Source organism: Perognathus longimembris, chromosome 7 (assembly GCF_023159225.1).
Source record: "Perognathus longimembris pacificus isolate PPM17 chromosome 7, ASM2315922v1, whole genome shotgun sequence".
In the NCBI taxonomy this organism is placed as follows: Eukaryota; Metazoa; Chordata; class Mammalia; order Rodentia; family Heteromyidae; genus Perognathus; species Perognathus longimembris.
This window is the reverse complement of record NC_063167.1, coordinates 63,869,003-63,889,458: the sequence shown is the minus strand read 5'-3', so window position 1 is coordinate 63,889,458 and position 20,456 is coordinate 63,869,003. Positions and strand designations below refer to the sequence as shown.

At 37.3% G+C, this 20,456-nt stretch overlaps 1 protein-coding gene across 2 annotated transcripts in view; it reads right to left on the bottom strand.

The window, feature by feature from the left end:
• The window catches only part of Hs2st1 (heparan sulfate 2-O-sulfotransferase 1), a 145,771-nt gene that overhangs the window by 16,702 nt on the left and 108,613 nt on the right, over nt 1-20,456 (bottom strand). For both annotated transcript variants that reach the window (XM_048351706.1, XM_048351707.1), the window contains exons 3-4: nt 6,980-7,065; nt 833-971 (exon numbers count right to left, since the gene is read on the bottom strand). In XM_048351706.1, the coding sequence (XP_048207663.1) occupies nt 833-971; nt 6,980-7,065 (225 nt within the window). The remainder of the gene's footprint in view (nt 1-832; nt 972-6,979; nt 7,066-20,456) is intronic.

Genomic DNA, 20,456 nt, shown 5'->3' with positions numbered 1-20,456 from the left:
GTGGGGGAATCAGGCAGGGAAAGCAGGTGTACAATCATGTCAGATGATCTTTCTTTGTGTTTTGCAGGACTTCATGAGCACTGAGATCCCACAAAGGTACTACAGAAGTAAATTGAAAACTGGTTGATGCTCCAAAATGGAAGACAACAGCCTTCAGTACTTGTATCCTATCAAATCTGAATCACCACTCTCCTTGCCTGAGCATAGCAGTGTTAGCAAAACAGTATCCCTAAAGTGATGACTATGAATGAATATGAACTGCCATTATTAAGACTAAGAGAACCAAAATGCCATGGAAACACATCATACTAAGGAGAAGGAATTGCAATGGTTTCTAGCTGTTAACAGAGTTATAACAAAACAAACATTTCATCCTAGAACAGAAGAAAAATTTAAAAAATTCAAAAAGTTATGGATCAAACAAGCTATCAAGTATTTTTGCTGTTTTTGTTTCTGTACATTTGGGGGCTCTTTTCAAAATTTCCACAATAAGCAAGCAGTACATTTATAATCAACAGAAAAATTTAAAAGCACACTGCTTAATAAAAGCTTTTGTTAAACAACAGTCTCTATGAAATTCTTGTTATTTTTTTTGTTTGTTTGTTTGTTTTGCCAGTCCTGGGCCTTGGACTCAGGGTCTGAGGACTGTCCCTGGCTTCTTTTTGCTCAAGGCTAGCACTCTGCCACTTGAGCCACAACGCCACTTCTGGCCGTTTTCTATATATGTGGTGCTGGAGAATTGAACCTAGGGCTTCATGCATATGAGGCAAGCACTCTTGCCACTAGGCCATATTCCCAGCCCTCTCTGAAATTCTTAAAACTGAAAAATTACCTTTTTGTCTCCTTGCTTTCGTCTCCTTAATCCTGGCCTATAGTCGTCACCAAATCTCAAAAAGTAATAGTATGAAACTAGTCTCTCAATAGGATCCCTTATGACATTAATGTAAATTGGCTTCTTCTTCACACCAAATCTGAAATAAAAACAAAATTAAAATGGTGAAATCAACATTTTCAACATACTTAGGAATCTTCTTAAATTGTATGTAGAAGTCTGAAGAATATTTTGAATTAAGTTAAATAAAATACATGATGACTGGGAAATATTTCATGATTATTTATGTCACAATAAGGAAAACAAGAGACTTAAAAAAGTTATGGTGAATATCCACTTATGGACAGGGAAGCAGACAAGCAGCCTGTCCTTAGTAGGCCTGCCCTGCCCAGACTCTCAGCAACTTGCCCTTCAAAGTACAGTTCAGAGAGGGCCTGAGAAGCTGATCAAGAGCCCACCTTGAGGAGGAGGGCCCTAGAGGCCTTGTGAAGCGACCTGTGCTGACCTTGGACACTGACAGGTTTCCCATCTGAGTCCACTCTTTGGTCTGGTCTCCAAGTGACCCTCTAACGTTGGAAAGTATTGAGACTAGGTGCATTGCATTGTGCCTACCCTGACACACAGTGACAGCTTCATCCACAGTCAGCCCTTGAAACTGATGGGTAACATGCATATACTACCACATCAATTTTGCCTTGCCTGCACAAGGCTGCCAGAGAAGCCTTCCCTCCATACAGTCTGTGGAAACTGACAGGATTCCCCTACTTGTAGATGCTGATTACAACTGAAACAGTTACAGGAACACTAAAACCAATGCCAGCCCATGCTATCAAATAGATATTGTGCCTTGAACTATGAAAGCTATCCTATGCAACTAGAAAAAAATGAGTCAGATGTATAAATATTGATACACAGACACAGGAAGTCTGAAATCTCAGAGAAAAGGAAACTGATAAATTGTTTAGTAAAGAATTAAAATAATTTTAAAAGAATCTAACTACAGAGACAAATTGATGAAATCAGTAAGACAATTTGACAATTCAGGATGTGAATGGGAAATTCAGTCAAGAGAGATCATAAAAACCAAAGAAAACATTTGAAGCTTAATAACTCAACAAAAAAAAATATAGTTAAGAGTTTTATCACTAACTAGATCAACTTGAATTTTTGAACTTGCGCTGGGTATGGTAGCTCTTAATCCTACCTAATAATCCCAGCTTCTCAGGTGGCTGAGATTGGGGGATAGTGGGTCCAAGATACCAGGGGCAAGACAGTTCTTGAGATTCCACCTGAAAGTAAGAGGATGAGTGCAGTGGTGTGTGCCTATCATCCCTGCAAGATATTAAGTATAAAAGCAGAATAATTATGGAAAAACTAAGACCTTATCTCAAAACAACCAATGGGAAAAATGAGCTGAAAGCAGAGATACACCTGCCTAGAAGTGCAAGGCTGAGTTCAAACCAAACACAAACACACAAAGACATGCGTGCACACACACAGACATATATGCACACACACTCACATTCAAAGACTTTCTGAAATTATAAATGTCTTTGAAACAATCTAGTCAGAAGAACAAACAAAGGTATGAATGTAGGAGGCCCTTTAAGATTTACAAGACTACATAAGTGAGCATTTTCCATTGTTGCACTTTGGATATACCAAAAGAGAAGGGGAAAGGAAGGCATAGAAAACCTTCTTAGTGAAATAATTATTGAAAACTTTATTCAAGTGCAGGAAGAATCTTAAAAAATTTCTAATAAATTTAACTGACAAAGATCCTCTCAAGCATAATAGTCAAATTATTGGAAGAAAAAAAGCACTGAAACTATAAAAACAGTAAGAGCAAAGTATAAAGTACATAAAAGGAACCTCCATTAAACAGATAGTGGACTTCTAGGCTAGGAGAGAACAGAATAGATATTCTAAGTCCTGAAAGAAATACAGAAATAGACCCAGCAAGGAGGAATATTATGCTCAGAAAAATGTTAAGAAATAAAAGATGTCACATGAGATGCCTCGTATGGCAATCAGGGGATAACATTTCAAGGCTATCCCTGGCCAAAAGTTAGCAAGACTTTATCTTAACAGTAAAACTGGTGGTGACAGCAGCCTGGTATAACAGGTAAAACTCTAGCTGAAAAGTAAATGAGGCAAAAATAGCTAAGGGTGATTAATTATTCCAATTAAAACATAGTCTGAGTGAATAGATAATAAAGATACTCAATGATATTCTGCCTACAAGTAACTCATATAGACTGAAACTAAGGTATATGCCAGCAAAAGATAAATTATACAAATGAAAAGCAGAAGAAAAAACAGACCTTAAGAGACAGAAAATGTCACAATATAATGGTAAAATAATCAATTCAATAAGAGGCAATCTATAAATATATACACAACCAATTTTGAAGAAGCCAAATATATAAAGCCAACATTTTTAGACTGAAAGGACTCAGACTTATATACAGTAACAACTGGAAATTTCAACACCTTACTTTTGTCAATAGAGGTCATTCAGACAAGCAAATCAACAAATAACTATTGGAGTTAAACCTAATTGTAGGAATGGAGCTAGCAGATATTTCAAGAATATTTGATTCAATAGCTTCAGAACAGATACCTTTTCTATTAGTACATGAAATTGTCCAGGATAGTCCCTAATCTGGATACAAAACAAATCTTAACCAATACTTTCAAGACTAAAGCATGTATGTTCTCTAATATCAATGAACTGAAACTAGAAATCAACAAGACTAATGTTGGAATTACACAAATGTATACAAATTAAACACCATTCTCTCAAATAATCAATGAGCCAAATGATGAAATCAAGAGGAAAATAAAAAAGAACACACACTAAAAACCTACTAGATATAGCAAAGGAAGTACTCCTAGAGAGGAGTTCACAACGGTCATAGCATGGACATGCAAAGTGCCTACATCAAAAACAAAAACTTCAAGTAACCTGATGATAATTTAGTAAACTTGAAAAGCAAGAACAAACCAAATCAAATTTAGGAGGAAAGGAATAACAAAAATTTGAGCTGAAATAAAGAAAATAGATACTGGAAAAAATCAATTAAGTAAAAGAATTAAAATTTAAAAAGACAAATAATATTGACAATCTTAGTTTAGCTGGTGTAATCAACAAAAAGAAAGAGTTCAGGCATGGTAGTGCATGCTTGTAGTTTCGATAACTGTGGCAATAAACAAACAGAAGGAGGTATTATGAAGAAAAAGGCAGTAAAACAGATCAGAGTGTACCAGGACAGGAAGAGAGAGAAAACAACTTTTAAGAAGGCATCAGCAATGTTATGTGGAAGGAGCTGATAGTGTTCTAGGATGAAACATTTCTTCCAATTACCAGATGTTAAAGGAAAAGCAGCATCACTGACTACACAGTCAGGATATTAACAGAATAGGTGCAGAGGCACAGTGGGCTCAGGTGAGCCTGTAGAGCATTTTAAGAATTAATCTTAATGGGGATTTAGGAAGGGAGGCATTCGAGTATTTAAACAGAGAAATTTCACCACATAACTTATTTTAAAAGACCACTGACTACTGTTTTGGAAAGACTGAAATCTTATGATGTAAAATTTTATGACTTCTCTTCCTGATCACCATGTCACACATCACACAGTAACATCTGTTTTCATCTGATACTTCCTATATCCAGAAGCTATTGAAAATGGGCAATTCAACTTTTAGCTTAGTATTTTACTGTTTCACCTGCAAATATTTTCTCTCCAAAAGCATTATCGTTTCCTGAGGAAAATAGTAAGGTGCAAATATATAACATTGTCACACAAGTTATCAGTAGAAGCTCCATTAGGGCAGGGACTATTTTTCTCTTACTTGTGGCTTTATCATCAGTGCTAGCCATAATGTCCTATGTATCAAATATTAATACAATTAGGATGGGTATATTATTGTTAATTAGCCACTTATAAAAGCCATTCTGTGGGAGAATGAACTCTGTAATTCACATTTGTAATCCTAGCTACACAGGAGGCTGAGATAAGGAGAATAGAGGCTGGAGGCCAATCCAGGCAGAAAGTTCACTATATTCCATATGCAAAGTAATTAGCAAAAGCCAGGGTAGAGGTATGGTAAGGAAGTGCCAGCCTAGCAAACATGAGCCCCTGAAATTCACGCTCAAATAACAGCTGGGGGTGGGAAAAGAGTATGCTTCAAGGGATATTTTAAAAATCAGTAAAGTACTGTTTCTTTCCTCTTTCTTGCTATGTAAATATATTTAAAAGATACTAGTGGGGCTGGGGATATGGCCTAGTGGCAAGAGAGCTTGTCTCGTATACATGAGGCCCTGGGTTTGATTCCCCAGCACCACATATACAGAAAACGGCCAGAAGTGGCGCTGTGGCTCAAGTGGCAGAGTGCTAGCCTTGAGCAAAAGGAAGCCAGGGACAGTGCTCAGGCCCTGAGTCCAAGGCCCAGGACTGGCCAAAAAAAAAGATACTAGTTACATCTACCCTTGTATATCCTGACTGACTGTATATACTAATTTTGTATAGGTATTTGTTTAAAATTTGTAAGTCTATTAAAAATTTTATGTTTTTTCTCATTTCCAATAATATAACCCACTATGAAAATATTCATACCTTTAAACATTCATATCAGTATTTAATAAGTAAGATTCTTTTCATAAAGCTTTATACTTTTCAAGTACAAGTACCTCTGAAAATACCAGAGCTTTGTTCTAAGTATAAGATTTTGCCAAAAGCAAAAGCACTCAATATATAATTTTAATAATGAAAATTCAAAGTATTAGAAGCCAAACTGTGTGTGGAGAATAAAGAAATCATTTAGGTGAAAGGGTAACAAACATTCAATTCAAGGATAACGCAGCCCCGAGGGAAATATGCATATCAATTACACTTATGAAATTGGTTCAGTGCCTGTGCAAAGAAAAAATAATTAGTTTATTTTAAAGCTGCCTATAAAATGTTTTCAATATTGCAGTATGAATTATTTATAGAAAAATATAGATCTAAATTTAAAACTACCACTTTATGGAGAGATCTTGAGTAGAATGAGAAAAATTAAAAATAAGAGTATATAATTTATGTAGGCAATATCTGTGTGATTTGTTTTTAAAAATATGATTCCCAAAACATTAAGAGTTATTACTTATCTGAATTAGTACTTCACTCCAGTATTTATATTTTCAATTTTAAGAAGTTAAATTGACAGCAAGATTACCACTTTCTTTATAAGTTTTTAAACATTATTCATCTTAAAGCTAACAAGTATATGAAGATGTATTCCTTTAAATCATGACTGTTAATTTAAACTCTGAGTGAACGTGTCTAAGAGTAATTTTTCTGGTATTTCGAAAGTTATTGCAGAATATCATTAGACTGTTTGGATGTGAGGTTTACTGCATGTACTATAAAACAAGCTCAAATGAACTCATTGGACTCATGTTAGCACTACTAATTTCCTGACTAGTATTTAGTGTGACAAAGACTCCTGAAGGGGCTCACACAGTGTCTGAATACTGTAAGTACACATAATCTTTATTTCAGTTTTCCTTGAGGAAAATATGATAGTTATATTCTGATTCCACACTTCTAACAAAGTGGGATATAAGAATTATGGCCAATCACATTCAAATTTAAATACGAAAGAAAATCGTTAATCTTAAAAATCTCTCCCTAATACTTCATAACTTTAAAATTAAACCAAGGTAGACCAAAGCAAGTGTACCCTTTACTAACTCTCAGCTGAGAAGTACATACAATGTGGTTCTAACAACCAAGTAAGAGTTTGGTTTTCTCTCAGGGAATGACATGGAAAATCATAACGAGATCAATTACATTAAAACCTGAGTTCTCAATGGAACTGTGTCTCTCTGGTTGTGTATGAAATATAGATGTAATAATGATAACTAGAATTTAACTTCACTTGAATTTCTATTAATTAACACAAAACTGTCAATTTATGGACACTAGAGGGCAGTAAAAGACTAGAAGGAATATTTAAATTACTGATCTGAAAGGGGCAAACACAAGTCAGCTTTTTTGTTTTTTGGAAAATCAAAATAACAGTTTAGTGAATTTATTTCTTTTTTAGGTTGCTGTGGTATTAAGAATTTTTTAGTGTTTCATTTTGGATATAACTTACTTTGCAAAATCCAAGTAAGAAATGTGTCCATGATAAAAGCCTGGTTTCATCTCTTTCCATGAAGTTATATTCTTTACAAAGCGCACCTAAAAAAGAGCATATACTCATTATTTAAGTACAACTTACAGAAAGAGAAATTTCACATAAAAGTACTTTCCATTTAGGAACTTAAAACCAGTCACACTGCTTTGACAATTACTGAGCTGGAGACACAGGTTTGGCTTAGAGGAAAGTGTAGTGTAACCATAACTACTAATTCATCACACAGAGAACTACTAACACTGCATTCAGAAAAATAATGACTCTGAAAACGAAAGTGCAGCCATTTACAGCACTGCGGAGTAAGTGCACTGACATGGATGGAGAAAAGAGGTTTTATATATTCACTTCCTACCAATACACAGACACACACACACACACACACACACACACACACACACACACACAGAGCACAGAGGACATTCTAAGTAGGGAAGGTTTTCTATTCAGAAGCAGGATAGTCAAAAACTTATTTCTTATTGTTATTATTGGTGTTGTTTTTGTCTTCTTAGGGAGTAACAGGAATGGAAGGAGGAAGGGTGAACAAATACAGTCAAAGTATTCAATACATACTATGTAAAACATGAACTATGCAAATTGTGGACAGGGATGGGAGACAGCAAATGGGGAAAAGTGAAGGATGGTGTCATGTTGTGCAAGAAGGACTGTACTTATTTCCTGATGTAAGGAACTGTAATCCTTTTGTACAACTCCTATTTTATAATAACAAGAAAAACGAAATGGTTAAAAATTCATTATTACTCAATTCAATCAATACAAATTAATATTACCACCAAAATGATTAAAGATGAGTGTTACCAGAAAACTCCAAATGAAGTTAAGAGCAGATATTATAATCTTGTTAATAAAATTAATGAAATTAGATATGATAGAGTTCAAAATAAAAAAATTAAGAAATATCTAAATACTTCCTAATTTGCTGAAGTTGAGTGTATACAAAATGTTAGTAGCAAGAACTCAGTAAATGTGAATATAGTTTTCTTTTTGTAGTATTCAGGTTTGAACCCAGGGCCTTGCTAGGCAAGTGCTCTCTTACTATGAACCAAGACACCAGCCTTATCTCAATTATTTATATTGAAGTTGATAAATGTAAATATCACTAGCCACCAAGCAACAATACATAATTTCTCAAAGTATATGGTATAGTTTTTTGGTTTGCTTTTTAGCAAACCTCTGCATGATAAACAGATAAGCAGATGGTGACGAATCTCTTCTGGAGACTAGATAGAGTGCAGGGTGTGGGGACGGTGAGCCCTCCACTCTACATTGCACTGATGGGCATGTACAAACTGTGACAGTTTTCTCAATTACATACCTCTAACAACTTATCAACCTTTCATTTACATTTGAAAACAGAGGTAGTCATGTGGAGTTATTCTTGAGCACTTCATAATGTATTCATGTCATCTAGTTAATAGCAGTAAGTGAAGATGGCTGCTTTTTAGAAAAGGCTTATTGCTAGGGTAAGGAAGAGAAACAGCAGATGTAGCCATATGTCAGAAAATGTGAGAGGGCAAAAAAAAGGAAGAAAGAAGGAAGAAAGGAAGGAAGGGAGGGAGGGAGGGAGGAAGGGAGGGAGAAGAAGGTTCTGGGAGAATTTGCTTTTAATGGGAAGCATACACTGATATGCAATTGAGAAAAATGATATAAAGTAAGATAAATGGTAAGAGCTGCATATAAATGTGTGATTGGATGTTCTCATGTTCTTTCTTAATCTTTTTAATAAGGCACCAGACAGCAAATCAAAACAAAATATTAAACAATCAAAAATCTGCATCTTTAAAAACAATTACATGTTGAACATGGAAAGTCCTTATAACTGCTACATAAACGTTAATTGCTAAGCCTTTGGGTCTATGTTTTCTCCAGCATTTCAGTCTAAAATAAGAGGGAAATAGAAAGTAAAGAGAACACGGAGTTAAGAGATGTTGATTAAAGGAAGCTTAAGACATATTTAGAAATTCAGCTGTTTTCTAGAAGCTGAGATTTAATGTGGATATGGTAGAGTATGAGGGAAAAGTAAGAAATACTAGATACATGTTTGAGACAATGTTGCCACATAAGCCAAATGTTAGAGAAGACCACAGTATACATGCAGAATCAATTGTGGTGAAAGACTAGCAGAAATGAGAGTCCCATTCAAACTGTCCTACAACCTTCCTAAGGCTAGTCAGTACTAAACCAAGCCATCCTGAGGATGAATGACATTTCACTAATGTTTGTCCTTCAGTGTAAGGTAAAGAACTCAGCTGATAATACCTAGATGGCTACAGATTCATCTATCTGTCTGTCTGTCTGTCTTTATCCATTCATCCATCTAATTTGAGTGCTGGTTATGGGGCTTGAATTCAGGGCCTAGGAACTGTCCTTTAGTTTTTTCACTCAAGGTTGGTGCTCTCCCACTTGAGCCACAGCTCTACTTCTGGCCTTTTCACCAACTTTCCTGCTCAGGCTGGGTTCAAACTGCAAACCTTGGTAGCCAGGATTACAGGTATGAGCCACTTCTAAACTTCGAATGTTCCAAAGAATGATAGTTCAAAAAATCAACAAAGTGTGGCTGGGGATATGGCCTAGTGGCAAGAGTGCCTGCCTCATATACATGAGGCCCTGGGTTCGATTCCCCGGCACCACATATACAGAAAATGGCCAGAAGTGGTGCTGTGGCTCAAGTGGCAGAGTGCTAGCCTTGAGCAAAAACAAGCCAGGGACAGTGCTCAGGCCCCGAGTCCAAGCCCCAGGACTGGCAAAAAATAATAATAATAATAAATAAAATAAAAAATCAACAAAGTAAAAAAAAAAAAGGCCAGTGTAGTTAAGCTTCAGGAGTTTGTTGAAGGCAGAAAACAGAACAAGAATGAACCTCATGTATAACCAATCTTCATTTCGCTGTTTATGGAATTCAAATTTTAGAGATGAAAGGGACCAAGGATATGCCATACAATTTATTTTATAGATAAACAGAAGCAAATAAAAGCACACGTAATGTAAATAAACCTCCACTTCCCAAATTGCAATTGATTTTACTCTCCTCTCTTGTTTCTTTCTTTGTGAATTTACTCATCACCCAGATTCTAACCTCAACTTCAAATCATTTTGATCACTGCTGGCTTCTAGCCCTGGATAACCCCATGCCAACAATGATCCTTGACCTAGTCAGAGGTTGCTAAGCATATTAATGAGAACCACGAGAGTAACTGTAAGAATCTATGTAGGACGCTGAGCTTTATTTCCTAAACACATGATATCTGAGATAAATTCAAGTGAGTTATTATTAGTTTCAAATTCTCTTGACTCTTATCATTGATCAATGGCCTGTGGCGAGGTAGCTTATGATGACAGAAGTGTGTAGCATATCAAACCAGCTGGCCTCATCACCAGAGAACACAGGAAGTAAAAGGAAAGGAAAGAGGCTAAACACAAGTTTGTCCTCATCAAGGAAAAATGAGATTCATTTCTTAAAGCATCTTGCACTTTTCAATAGTCTCTTCCTTTAAGGGGCAATTAAGATCCAAACTCCACCGATACTCAAGACATATACATATGCATTTTGTTCTTTCATCTCATCAACAAGTAATTAAGACAATGTGTTAAAGTCTCATTAATAAAGTGAATGATTCACAATTTGCAATAAATTAAAAGATATTGAGATGAAGTTTACCTTTTTTCATGGTGAAGAAAAACTGTGCTAAAAAATGGTGTCCATATAGTAAAGTGGTGATTCACACTAATCAGGAAAGTGCCTGAGCATTTATAAGCATCATTTACATACCAGGGAAATTCCATTCCATTGTCTTAAAAGCTGTTCTTCAAAAATGTAAATAGTGTCTTTTGAAAAATAGCATTTCAAAAATATATTATCTCCCAGGTATTAATTTAGTCACTTCTTTCCACCAAATCTAGTATTTATCCTTTTGTTGTTGTTGGTGGTGGTTGTTGGGCTTTTAACTTAGGGTCTGGGTGCTATCCCTTAGCTCTTTTGCTCAAGGCTAGCACTCTATCAACACTGAGCCATTTTCAGTTTTCCATTGGTTAAATGGAGATAAGAAGGCTCTGGAAAGTAGAGGAGGAGGAGCAGGAGGAAATGGAGATTAGGTAAGCAAACTTCATTTGACTTTATGGATTCTTTGACTTCATTTGTCACTAATGAAAGAGAAAAGATAGGTAAAAAGGAGCAAAACCTAACAGTATAAAATGAAGTTTAGGAGATTAAAAACTCTGGCTTAGGGAGAAGAAATAAAGCTACCATAGAGATTTTATCCAAAGAGAATAGTCACGCTCTGATTGTAATAAGCTACCAAGAAGGATGGTTTAGAAGTTGCAGTTAGACAGAGTACATGAAAAAATGCTTGTATTGCTAGCCTGGAGCACATCCTAAACTGATTTTTGTCAGATTTTATGACTTAAGTGGAGTCAGGATAGCAAGTAATCAGAATATACCTTCAGGGAACATACAAAAAAAAATTAGGTAGTGGTGTTTCAACTTATTTACTTGTTGAATCAGACTTGAAGGAAATGCTCAGAAAGCATCATCTAACTAATACTAATGTTTAGACCCACATTTGTAATAAATTCAGCATTCTGATTATTTGTGATCATAAACAAATTTGTTTTGATTGCCCAAAAAATAAGAATGCATTCTTCAGTATCGTGGCAAAATTCCAATTTCATAATTGCCCCCTATTAGGTGACAATTACTATTGAGTAGTTATCTCTCTGATTTGTGTATTTGCTTTAAGTAAACATTATTTGGATAGCCATCAGTACTTTATGAGACTAAACCAGATGGGAAGTTTCCTATATTAAGGGGAAAACTGTAGTAATTAGATACAAGTATTCTTAAAAGTTCAGAGCTATATTGCTCAACTTTTGGGGGGAGAATGTGATGAGGGGACCCTAATCACATTAGAGGAATTCATCCTGCCAGTAATTGTATCATGGTGTTACACCCAGTGAAGAATTACTATCAGAATATAAGTTGGCGTTCATTCATTGGTCATATTCATTCATTCACCATTTATTTAACAAAATGTATGGTGTATCTGCTATGTCTCAGTCACAATGAGTTGTAGTGGTAACCAAGACAGACAAAGAGCTCGGAGTATAATTGTGGAAAAGCACACCACAATCAAAACAATATATAAGATAATTTTATAAACAGATGGGTGCTAGGAGATAAAGTTTTGTGGTTCCAATACTTTGGAAGAGGTATTTACTATATAATGTCACGTAATCTGAAACAGAAGAGGCACCATGAATACAACTAGAAATTATAAGTATTATCCTAAGTGGAAGTGTTAAGTGCAAAAGCCTTGAGTGAACTAAAAGGCAAGTGTGACCAGTGGTTATGGGATCAGGGCAATGGATGAGAGTTGCACTGAAAAGGGTCTGTTGGCCTAGGTAAGGATTTGGATTTTGTAAGGGAAGTAGGAATATGAATTTAAAATTAAGTAAATTCTCCTGAGATTAAAATTTTCATTTTTGCATACTATCACTAAGACTCACACCCTAGATCACTGCTACTCAAACTGTTGTTTAAGGACCAATAGCATTAGTTTGGGCACCAACTGGAAGCTTTAAAAAATTTTAGATTATTAACTCCATCTGGGTCCTTCTGAATCAGAATCTGCATTAAAACCAGTTATTGGCATACATACAGTAAGTTAAGAGCAACTCATCTCAAATATTGTCTAAAGTCTCTGAAGTAATATATAATATACACATAATATTATGTTATGCTATGTAGAAGAAAATCCTACTTATTTCCAATGTTTTAGCAGAGAATTTAAAAGGCCTTAAGATGCTACCAGTCTACCCATTTGGCTAAAGACAAAATGTTATTTAAGGTAAAGATATTTTCATGATGGTACAGCAAACACCATCTTTAACTAGAAAATCTGAATGACTTTTTTTGGTGGTAATTTAAATTCATGGCCTCACATTTGCCAGGTAGATGCTATATTCTTTTTTTTTTTTTTTTTCTCAAATTTTTATTATCAAACTGACGTACAGAGAGGTTACAGTGTCATACGTTGGGCATTGGATACATTTCTTGTACTGTTTGTTGCCTTGTCCCTCATGCCCCCTCCCTCCCCCCTTTCCCTCCCCCCCCCCAGTTGTTCAGTTCACTTACAGCAAACAGTTTTACAAGTATTGCTTTTGTAGTTATTTCTCTTTTTTTACCCTGTGTCTCTCGAATTTGGTATTCCCTTTGAACTTCCTACTTCCAATACCAGTAAACACGGTTTCCAATATACTCAGATAAGATTACAGAGATAGTGTAGGTACAAACATAGGAAGGTGATACAAAACATCATCAATAATAGAAACTACACATACACATAGGACATTGAAAGTAGTTATAACTGTGATATATCACTTGTTTCCATATCATGGAGTTCATTTCACTTAGCATCATCTTATGTGTTTCTAAGGGTATAGCTATTGGGCCTTGTGATGCTCTGCTATGGCTTGCCTAAACCTGTACTAATTATTCCCAATAAGGGAGGCCATAGAGTCCATGTTTCTTTGGGTCTGGCTCACTTCACTTAGTATAACTTTTTCCAAGTCCTTCCATTTCCTTACAAATGGAACAATGTCATTCTTTCTGATAGAGGCATAAAATTCCATTGTGTAAATGTACCACATTTTCCTGATCCATTCATCTATGGAGGGGCATCTGGGTTGGTTCCAGCTTCTCGCTATGACAAACTGTGCTGCGATGAACATTGTTGTGCTGGTGGCATTACTGTGATTTTGTTTGTGGTCTTTTGGATAGATACCCAACAGTGGGGCTGCTGGGTCATAGGGGAGTTCTATATTGAGCCTTCTGAGGAATCTCCATACTGCTTGCCAGAGTGGCTGAACCAGTTTACATTCCCACCAACAATGAAGTAGGGTTCCCTTTTGGCCACATCCCCTCCAACAATTGTTATTATTAGTTTTCTTGATATATGACATTCTTGCTGGGATGAGATGGAATCTCAATGTTGTTTTGATTTGCATTTCCTTTATGGCCAGTGATGTAGAGCATTTTTTCATATGTCTATTGGCCATTCTCATTTCCTCATCAGAGAAGTTTCTTTGTAAGTCTTTAGCCCACTTGATGAGGGGGCTATTGGTTCTTTGCAGTTTTGTTTTGGAAGAAGGTAATTTTTTTAGTTCTGCATATATTTTAGAGATGAGGCCTTTGTCTGTTGAATGTCCAGTAAAGATTTTCTCCCAGTCTGTGGGCTTTCTGTTTATCTTGAGAGCTATGTCCTTTGCCGTGCAGAAGCTCTGAAGTTTGATGCAGTCCCATTTGTCCAACCTTTCTTTGATTTGTAGCATTTCAGGGTCTTTGTTAAGGAAGTTCTGTCCTGTGCCAAGGAGCCCAAGTGTTTCTCCTACTCCTTCCTTTAGTGTCTTCAGGGTGCCTGTTTTGATTTCAAGGTCTTTAATCCATTTGGAATTGATTTTGGTGCAGGGTGATATATAAGGATCTAGTTTTAGTTTGTTGCATGTGTTGAGCCAGTTTTGCCAGCACCACTTGTTAAAGAGGCTATCTTTCTTCCATACTATTCTTTTAGCTCCTTTATCAAAGATTAAGTAGGCATAGTTCTGTGGGTTTAATTCTGGGTCTTCAATTCTGTTCCATTGGTCTTCAGGCCTGTTCCGGTGCCAATACCAAGCTGTTTTTATTACTATAGCTTTATAATACAGCTTGAAGTTGGGTATTGTAATTCCTCCAGCACTGTTCTTTCTGCTTAGGAGTGTTTTTGCTATTCTAGGTCTTTTATTATTCCATATGAATTTCTGGATTGCTTCCTCTATTTCATTAAAGAATGGTGTTGGGATATTAATGGGTATTGCATTGAATTTGTAGATAGCCTTTGGCAATATTGCCATTTTGATTATATTAATCCTCCCAATCCAGGAGCATGGGAGGTTTTTCCATTTTCTTAGTTCTGACTTAATTTCATTTTTCAAGCTTTTAAAGTTCTCTTCAAAGAGGTCTTTCACTTCTTTGGTTAAGGTTATTCCTAGGTATTTTATGTTTTTGGGGGCTATTGCAAAAGGAGTTGCTTTCCTGATTTCAGCCTCGGTCTTCGGGTTGTTAGCATAGAGAAAGGCCGTTGATTTTTGAAGGTTTATTTTATATCCTGCAACTTTGCCAAAGTTTTGTATCAGCTCTAGTAGCTTGGGGGTAGAGTCTATGGGATTCTTTAGGTATAGGATCATGTCATCTGCGAAGAGAGAAAGTTTAACTTCATCTTTTCCTATTTGGATCCCCTTTATATTCTCTTCTTGCCTAATTGCTCTGGCTAGGAATTCTAGTACTATGTTGAAGAGCAGGGGAGAGAGTGGACATCCCTGCCTTGTTCCTGATTTTAAAGGGAATGGCTTTAGTTTTTCACCATTTAGAGTTATGCTTGCTGTTGGTTTGTCATAAACTGCCTTGATTATATTCAGGAATGTTCCCTGGAATCCCAGTTTTTCCAGGGCTTTTAGCATAAATGGGTGCTGGATTTTATCGAACGCTTTTTCCGCATCCAGCGATAAAACCATGTGGTTCTTTACCTTGCTCTGGTTGATGTGGTGGATTACATTAATTGACTTGCGTATATTAAACCAGCTTTGCATCCCTGGGATGAATCCAGTTTGATCATGGTGTATGATTTTTTTGATGACCTGTTGAAGTCGATTGGCCAGAATTTTGTTGAGAATTTTTGCATCTATGTTCATCAGGGAGATTGGTCTGTAGTCCTCTTTCCGTGATGAGTCTCTGCCTGGTTTTGGGATGAGGGTTATACTGGCTTCATAAAATGAGTCTGGCAGTGAACGTTCTCTTTCAATTTCATTGAAGAGTTTGAGAAATATTGGAGTGAGTTCTGTTTTGAAGGCCTTGTAGAATTCTGCGGTGAATCCATCTGGACCTGGGCTTTTCTTGGATGGGAGATCATTTATTGCTGTTTCTATTTCAATACTGGATATGGGTCTGTTTAGAAGGTTTAAGTCTTCATAGTTGAGTTTGGGGGTATCAATTTTTTCTAGGAAATCATCCATTTCTTCCAAGTTCTCGAATTTGTTGGCATAAAGGTTTGCAAAATAGTCCCTTATTATTTTCTGAATTTCGGTTATTTCTGTGGTGATGCTACCTGTTTCATCTCTTATCTTGTTTATTTGAGTGTGCTGCCTTCGTTCTTTGGTCAGGTTTGCCAGGGGTCTGTCTATCTTGTTGAGTTTTTCAAAGAACCAACTCTTTGTTTTGTTGATTCTTTCGATGGTTTTTTTTCGTCTCTAATTGATTGAATTCTGATTTGATTTTAATTATTTGCTTCCGTCTATTGACTTGGGGTTTGGCTTGCTGTTCTCTCTCCAGAAAATTAAGGTGCTTCCTTAAATTACTGAGTTGCTGTTTCTCCAGTTTGTTGATGTATGTACTCAGAGATATAAATTTTCCTCTGAGTACTGCCTTTGCTGTGTCCCAAATGAGCTGGTACTTTGTGCCCTCAACTTGGTTGAAGTCCATAAACATTTGAATTTCTGTTTTAATTTCTTCAATGATCCACTGATGGTTCAGCAGTGTGTTCTTTAGTCTCCATGAATTGTGGGATTTTCTGTGGTGGCTGAATGAGTTGAGCTCTAATTTTATTCCATTGTGGTCTGAAAGAATGCAGGGAATGATTTTGATACTTCTGAATTTGTACAGCTTTTCTTTGTGCCCTAAGATGTGATCTATTTTGGAGAATGTTCCGTGTGCTGCCGAAAAGAATGTGTATTCTGTCCTTGCTGGGTGGAATATTCTGTAGATGTCGATTAAGTCTAGTTGGTCTATGCAATTGTTTAGTTCTGTGGTTTCTTTGTTCAGTTTTTGGCGTGTTGATCTGTCCAGAGGTGATAGTGGAGTGTTAAAGTCCCCCACTATCATTGTGTTTGGGTCTATGAATGTTTTTAGAGCCAGTAGTGTTTGTTTGATGAAGTTGGGTGCTCCTGCATTTGGCGTGTAGATATTTAGGATGGTTATTTCTTCCTGTTGGAGAGATCCTTTTACTAGTATGTAGTAACCTTCTTTGTCTCTTCTTACCTTTTTTAATTTGAAGTCAATTTTGTCTGATACTAGGATTGCAACTCCAGCCTGCTTATGGGGGCCATTTGCTTGATAGATTTGTTTCCAGCCTTTCACTTTTAGAAGATGTTTACTTTTGCTGGATAGATGTGTCTCTTGGAGGCAGCAGAAAGATGGATCTTGATTTTTGATCCAACTTATGAGCCTATGTCGTTTGATTGGAGAATTAAGTCCATTAATGTTGACAGTTAGGATTGAGAGGTGATCGTTTGTTCCTTTCATTATCACTGTCTTGTTTAAAGCTGTGTCTTCCCATTTCTTGATCTAGTGTTTACTAATTAGGGTTCATTTCGCTGTCTGTGTTGGGATCCTGATTATTTTCCCTGTATAGTACATCTTTAAGGATTTTGTGTAAAGCTGGTTTGGTGGAGATATATTGTTTCAGTTTTTCCTTATTGTGGAAGACTTTTATTTGACCTTCGGCTATGAAGGAGAGTTTGGCGGGGTACAGAATTCTTGGTTGGTAGTTATTTTTATTTAGAGTTTGGTATACTTCATTCCAGGCTCTCCTTGCTTTCATGGTCTCTGCTGAGAAGTCTGGGGTAATTCTGATTGCTTTTCCTTTATATGTGATTGTTTTCTTTGCCCTAACAGCTTTGAGTATTTTTTCCTTGCACTCTGCTGAAGCTGTTTTGATCACAATGTGTCGGTGGGAAGTCCTATTCTGGTCTGGTCGATTTGGGGTTCTAAATGCTTCTTGTATCTGTATAGGCCTTTCCTTCTGGATATTTGGGAAGTTCTCAGCTAATATTCTGTTAAATAGGTTGCCTATCCCATTAACCTCTTTCTCCAAGTTTTCCTCAATACCTATTATCCTTAAATTGGGCTTCCTGATTGTGTCTTGAATCTCCTGTAGCGATCTGTTTTGTTGCTTGGACTGGATTTGTATTGATTTTTGATCTTTCTCCATAGAATCTAAGGAATCTTCAGCTCCTGAGATTCGATCCTCTGCTTCAGTTAGTCGGGACTGTAGGCTAACTACTTGATTTCGAATCTCTTTTCCTTCTGACTGGTCTTTCCTGATGTTTTCCATGTCATTTCTTAGGTCCTGTATGGACTTCTTTACTTAATTAACTTCATTACTTTGGTTTTGAGTGTTGTCTCTCAAATCTTTAAGTTGGGTAGCTATCTTTTCATTTGACTCTTGAAGCTCACTTATCTTTCTATTTGTGGATGCCATGAAATTCTCCATTAATTTTTGCTTTGCCTCCTCACGCTCTAACATAATTGACTGAAGAGATTCAAACTTTTCATTTATCATGTTTATCAGTAAACTTTGTAGAGCATTTTGAGGGTTTTCTTCTATGTTTTTGATTGACTGCTCTGCTTCCTGCTTGTTTTGGGTGGGGGATAAGACTTCATTATTTGCCATCTTTCTTGTGTTTCTTCTGCCCATTTGAATTGGGAATGCCAGTCTACCAGCACCTGTGAGCACTGTTTAAGACCCAACGCAGCCCTTACCAAGCACTGTTGTGTAAATCTTACAATTTCACAATTATAAACAGATAACTTGTATACCTGTCTATAAAGTTAGATTTGGTGTTCCTAAAGAATACAATTTCAATATAACATCTGATCCTGGGCCCTGTATTCAGTAGTTACTTATTTACTGTTACAACCTTATACGCAATTCTTATTTTTATATTAAGTTCTATTAGGACTGGCTTTCTCTATGAACCCCTTTGATTCACTCGTATTAAGCTGGGATATCCTCTATCCAATAACCAGGAGTCAATGGAACCTGGAGGTCCAGGCAGTAAGTCCGGAGGGTAAGTTGGAGGTAGTAAAGAGAATAGAGTAAAGTGTATTGGGGGGGGGGGTGATTTTGGTTTAGTTTCAGTGACGTGGAAATGTGGAGAAGAGTAGAATCAGTAGAAAGAACATTCATAAAATGACAGACACTGGAGAGTTAGCAGAAAAGGGTGTAGGTGTTATTTATAGGAAAGTAATTTTTATAGGAAGAGGACGCAACGAGAGAAATGAAGTAAAAAAAACTGGAAGACAGATACACAAAACAGAGAAAAATTATTTAACACGGAAGTATAAGTAAATAAAAAGGAAAATAACAGAAAAGGAACAAACCTAGCAAATAAACAAACACAAAAAAAAACTTGATAAAACAAACCAGTAAAAATGGAAAACAAACAAACAAAAAAAAAAACAGCCAATGATGTTTCAGGTGTGAAAAAATTAAAAAGAAAATTTAAAAGAAAAGTTAAAAAAAAATGTTTGAAAAGAAAAAGAAACCAGTCTCTCGTTTCCCTGCAATGGACTGCAGTCTATTTTCCTGATTGGCTGGTTTGACTTGATTTCAGTTGGCAAGGGGTGGTTCTGTTCTGACTTTCTCCCCTGTTGGTGCAATCGTGGGTCTCTGAGGTTCGCACAGCTTGCAGGCAGCCCTTGGGCGTCCTCTGTCGATGGGGACGTGGGCAGTCACAGGAACTGTGGCTCCTCTGTCTGCTGCGGGGCCGCTGCCTTTGATGCCTGGACTTGACTAGACTGTGAACTCAGCAGAGCGTGGCGCCTCTAGCCTGTTTTGCTCCACTAAGAGTTGCTTGCCTGAGGGAGGCGGCCTCCTTGGCATAGGTAGCTATGGAATGCAGCTCCGTTTTGGGCTGGGAATTAGTTTCCTCTGTGACGGGACCGTTTAGCTGTCCCCGGAACTGTTTGTTCCTCCGTCTGTTGTTTCCGCGCCCCTGGTAGCTGCTCGCAGCTTTTGCTTTAAGTTTAGAAGTTCCGGCGGGCAGGGCGGGGCTTCTCTGGCTAGGCCCCGGACTCGCCTCCCACCAGGGCAGGGGGTGTTCTTCTGGGCGGAGCTGGTTCTCACTGATTCCGCCCCTCCTGCCCTTTTCAAAGATGGCTTTTTTGACTTCGCTTTCCCCAGGCCCGCTTCAGTTCCAGTCTGGTCTGACCCTATGCCAGTGGCAAAGATGGCGCTTTGCTCTGGCGGTGGGGACAGGGATCCCTTCCAGAAGCTGGACTGTGGGCACAAGCGGGAGTAATTTTTTTTTTTTTTTTTTTGCGGGGTACTCACGCTGTCTCTGCGATGTCAGGTCCTCCGTGCTCGGCTGCCGTCTGGAGTATTTCTCGCTTTAGCTGCGCGGAGTGCGGGGGGCTGTGCCCGGCACTGTGCCGGAGCCGGCTCTGGCGCGGCGGCGGGACGCCGCCCAGAGCTCAAAACTGTGTTTTTAGACCAGCAAAGTCGATTTTTCCTTCCTGTAGAGAATCCCTGTACTGTTAGAACTTACTTTGGCTGTCTACCTCGGAGAAACAGTTTCTATGAGGTGAGAAAACTACGGTATCGGAGGGAGC